At 51.8% G+C, this 4412-nt stretch overlaps 1 protein-coding gene across 2 annotated transcripts; it reads right to left on the reverse strand.

Moving 5' to 3' along the window:
• Positions 1 to 221: 221 nt before the first annotated feature.
• Positions 222 to 3660, reverse strand: LOC139004124 (granzyme B-like). 2 transcript variants are annotated; one of them, XM_070406871.1, is made up of 5 exons: positions 3538 to 3660; positions 2389 to 2533; positions 1733 to 1868; positions 1293 to 1550; positions 222 to 461 (listed from the first exon to the last, which is right to left on the reverse strand). In XM_070406871.1, the coding sequence occupies exons 1-5, from the start codon at positions 3596 to 3598 to the stop codon at positions 291 to 293; spliced, it is 771 nt and encodes a 256-aa protein (XP_070262972.1). In that variant the 5' UTR covers positions 3599 to 3660; the 3' UTR covers positions 222 to 290. The 2 variants fall into 2 exon arrangements, with proteins under 2 accessions (XP_070262972.1, XP_070262979.1); XM_070406878.1 differs by lacking the exon at positions 1293 to 1550.
• Positions 3661 to 4412: the final 752 nt, after the last annotated feature.

A 4412-nucleotide genomic window follows, 5' to 3' on the forward strand; every position in this document is an offset into this window, starting at 1 on the left:
TGCTGGCCCTGAAGGTGCAGGTGTGGCCAAGAAGGAGCTGGTAACAGCTTTGCATGGGGTTTGGGAGCGGGGGCGGGGGGGGGGGGGGGATGGTTGGGGGAAGCGGGGAGGGGAAGTGGAGGAAGTAGAACAGAGAAAAACTGCTACTGGCCTTCTGAGCACAGAGCTGGTGCCCGTGAATGAGGGTCAAAGAATAAACAAAATACCCAGCTCTTCCATCAGCTAAGAGACATTTTATTCAGTTGTTGGCTCCACCTCCCTCCCCGCAGTGTGGTCCTGGATTAGCTCCATTATTGAAGATAGTCTGGGTCCTGCAGTTGGAGGCTTTTCATGGTTTTCTTTATCCAGGGAAGGAAACTGGCGACTTTGGTGTAGACTCGTGGCGGTGTCCCATCTTCGGGTCCATAGGAGACAATGCCCTGGATCCCATTTTTACACAGGAGAGGCCCCCCAGAGTCCCCCTGTGGACAGAGAGAGGGAAGGACTGAGCCAGTTCTCCTGGCCCTGCCCTCCTTGCCACCCCAAGCCCCCCTGGGAGAAGGCTGCCTTGCATGGTGTTCACTTGGGAGATAAGCAGGCAGGCAGGTCCCCAGTGGTCCCCTCAGCCTGGACATTGTCACTGCTTCACTTCACCCCCAGTGGTGGCTCCCTCTGCTCCCCCAGGTCCCTGATCCTCTGGCTATGAAGGTGCTGCAGGACTGTGGCTGCAGCCTACTGTGTAAGGACCCGAGAACAGGCAGGTGGGGCTGACGCCATTAACCAGCTCTGAGGAGCCACCAGGTATAACTTCTGCACACCCAGGGGATAGTGATTTAACTGCATTGCTCCAGCTTGGGCCACAGTGTTGCAAATTCCCCTCTGGTTGAAAACGGTGTTTGGAGTGACCAGATGAACTTGTAGGCTCTTGGAGACCCTATTCCTCCCAGCTCTGGCAGCTCCCCTTTTTTCTTTCTGGGGAGAAAGATTACAACCTAGAGCAGTGATGGCGAACCTTTTGAGCTCGGTGTGTCAGCATTTTGAAAAACCTTAACTTACCTCTGGTGCTGTGTCACATATAGAAATTTTTTGATATTTGCAACCATAGTAAAACAAAGACTTATATTTTTGATATTTATTTTATATATTTAAATGCCATTTAACAAAGAAAAATCAACCAAAAAAATGAGTTCATAGGTTCACCATCACTGACCTAGAGGGTGAAGGATTCCACCCCCCTGCCTGGGTCCCAGGTCCTACTTTCTACCCAAAGACCCTTCTCCCCAGAACCAAGCCAGGCAGATGTTCAGTATCACCTGAAAGGAAGTCTTATTTTCTCCTGGGTTCCCCACACACAGTTGAATGTTCTTGTTGTAACCATTAAAGAGCCTTTTACACTTCAAATCCGCCTGCAGGGTCAGCTCTACCTCCTGCAGAGTGTCTGAGCCAGGGCCCCTCCTTGTGACCTGCCCCCAGCCGGCCACAGTGCAGTTATCTCCTGGATTTGGCAGGTCCTTGCTCCTGGGCAGTGGGAGGGGCTTCACAGCATCAGTTTGCTTGATGTTTCTCTCCAGCTGGTGGGGAAGAGGCAAGGGAGCCCAGGTCAGCCAGTGGTCTCTGAGCCCGGACACTGAGGGACACTTTCGTCACTAGGACTGGTCAGGTGGCCAGAATGGGAGGAAAGGACGGGACGGTTCACAGTGAGAGGAGATACAATGAGATCCTAAACAGCAAGCGCAGCAGGAGGTTTCCTCACCTGCAGTAACATGATGTCATAGGAGCCTTTCCTCTTATTATACTTTGGGTGCCGGATGGCTCTTTTCACCAGGATATCCTGTTGGGTCTTCTCCTGCTGTTTGATGTTGTGGGCCCCCAGGGTGACACTGATTGACCTGCACAGAGAGCAGATTGGGTGAATGGTGGGGAGATAGAGTCACAGAAGATTTAGCTCAGGAGCTGTGAAGGGCAGGTCATAGCTGGGGCAGGGCAGGGCTGCAGACTGGGGAAATCGAGCAACAGGGGAGAGGGGCTGAGTGACTCTACTTCTCAATGACACTGAGGTCAGGAATCTGGGAGCTCTCTCGGGCCCTCAGGAAATGCCATGAATTGCTTGCATTTTCATTTTGACCCTAATGCATGTGTTCATGGTCCACCGCTGCTTTATTTGCCGAGTGTGGTCCTCCACTTCCTGTGTTATTTGTTGTCACCTCTGACCCTCTGAGCCCAGAGATTACTTGTCTTATTTTCCAGCCTCTCATTGCTCCGTCATGATCCCTGATGGCTCCTCTGATGAAGCCTCATGAGCTTGAGTTATCAGGAGCCTGGGGAGCTGCCCTGGGCTGCAGCTCCTGGGATGGAGGACAGGGTCCCTGTAGAGGTCTCAGGAGGTGTAGCCTGGCTGCAGCCTCTTACCTTCCTTTGCAGTGAGCAGCTGTCAGAACATAGTTCTTTTCCACAAGGACACCACCACACAGGAACTCCTTCTTATCTTTAATGTGAAGATAGGCCATGTAGGGGCGGGAGTGGGGCTTGGCTTCATGTCCCCCGATGATCTCCCCTGAAGGAAAAGTGTGTTGCACTTGTGTGTCCCCACTGAGTTCACCAGGCAGGCACTGGCTTGATGACTCAGGCACATGGGCACTTGGGAGGCTGGACTGGCCTGGAGTTGTCAGGGGGTGGGGAGGGCCCTCAACTTCTCATCTGGAAAGGGAACAGCAACGGGCTGGGCCTGTGACTTTGCCTGACAGGTGAGAATACAGGTCTCAGGAACAGGGAAGGCCTGGAGGCTCCTGAAAATTCCTCTCCTGACTTCGCTTGGTGTTGGGTGAGCTTCTGAGGCCCCCGTGGTGCTCTGTCATCCAGGGTAGTGCACTTTGCAGTGTCTAGGACTTAAGGGATCTAGATGCTGACACATGAGGAGTTCCCGGTAAGTGTTTGTTAGCTGCCTGGAAGGGTTGGCCCCCAATGGGCCTCTGGAGTTGGGCCGGTAATGCCAGTGCTGTGGGATTCTGGAAAGCAGAGAAGTTTGGGGCTGCCAACCTCACTGGCTCATCCTTTAAGGAGAGGACCTGCTAAAGGCCTGGGGATAAAAGCAGAGCTGGAGAAAGGGACTGAGGGGCCTTGAGATGGAGCAGAGGAAACAGCGGTCTTCTGGGGACAGCGACCCCACCTATTGTGGGGTCTGCTGAGCTCTGGGCTTCTCTCCTAAGCAGACCCTGAGGACAGCACCTGTCTCATCACAGACATGGAAGCCAGCACTGCTCTGCCCTCTGCAGTTTCCCAGCCTCTGCCATGCACTTCTAGGAAGTTCCACTCTCCACCTGGCACAGGTAGGGCCTGGGAAGGGCACTGTGCCCACTGGCTTTTCTTGAGAATAGGCTTCTGTCCTGTCATTTCTGCGTGTTCTTCATCCAGCATCATGTGTGTGGGTCTGAGATGGGATGGGAGCTGGGGTTCAGAACATTCCTGGTGGAGAGCTGGGTCAGGGATGTGCAGAAGGGCCAGGAGGTCTGTGCTAATGTGGGATGGGTTGGGCCTGTGAGGGTGGTGATGGTCACTTACCTGCCTCTGCCGAGGGGAGCAGGAAAAAGGCCAGCAGGAGCACGAGCAGGGGTGGCTGCATCTTCCCAGGAAGGCTGCTCAGGTCGGAGTTGCTGGTGTTTCTCTGTGCTCTGTTTTCACGCCCAGAAGAGGAAGGAAGTGTGGGTGGGCTCTGTGACCTGAGTCCCCCTCTGGTTTTATTGTGCTTCATCCCAGAAGGCTTTCTATGAAGCATCCCCACCCCCAAGCCTCCTGCCTGATGATGGTCTCTGGGTGGTTGTGTGAGAAGTATTCAGTGACCACATCAGTACCCAAAGCTGATGACTCAGAGCAGACCCTAAGCAGACTCCAGCCCCAAATAAGAACCCAAGGTTACAAGATGGGGCCTGTGGAATGCGGTATGGACCAACAGAGGTACTAGAGCCCAGAAACCTGAGTCCCCAGTGAGAGAACCCCCAGTGCCTCATCCCCATGCTACTAAGTCCATCAGGGTAATTTCTTTTGCATGTGTCTGTTTAGGTGCTTTTCTGTCCTATGGACAAACATAGTGGAGATGTGTCTCCTGTTTTTAGAGCAGTGATTTTCAACCTTTTACTTCTTCATGGCACATAAACTACTAAAATTCTGTGGCACACTAAAAAATATATTTTTGTATATCTCACAAAAAATAGGTATACTTTTGATTGTTTTGCAAAAAGAAAAAAAATAATTAACTACCCTTTTTGCTCCAAAGTGACTTAAAAAAAAATCAGGTGCCTATACTTCTATATAAGAACTTCTGGTATCAAGAATTAAACAATCAGACACAACTATATTGTGCACCATGACCAATAAAATGCAATTCTATTATATGACCTATTTATTTATGGTTCTGCAAAGGGCATTCACACCAGATG

This window comes from Myotis yumanensis, unplaced genomic scaffold (assembly GCF_028538775.1).
Source record: "Myotis yumanensis isolate MYYU_CA2020_CCGP unplaced genomic scaffold, mMyoYum1.0.hap1 SCAF_1, whole genome shotgun sequence".
Classification (NCBI taxonomy): domain Eukaryota; kingdom Metazoa; phylum Chordata; class Mammalia; order Chiroptera; family Vespertilionidae; genus Myotis; species Myotis yumanensis.

Excerpts from the sequence above, each read along its gene's own strand:
- LOC139004124 (XM_070406871.1), bottom strand. The coding sequence starts at position 3,598 with ATGCAGCCACCCCTGCTCGTGCTCCTGCTGGCCTTTTTCCTGCTCCCC. Across the intron at positions 1,551-1,732 it reads ATGACATCATGTTACTGCAG|CTGGAGAGAAACATCAAGCA; the intron begins GTGAGGAAACCT and ends CTTCCCCACCAG. Across the intron at positions 462-1,292 it reads AAAATAAGACTTCCTTTCAG|GGGGACTCTGGGGGGCCTCT; the intron begins GTGATACTGAAC and ends CTCTGTCCACAG.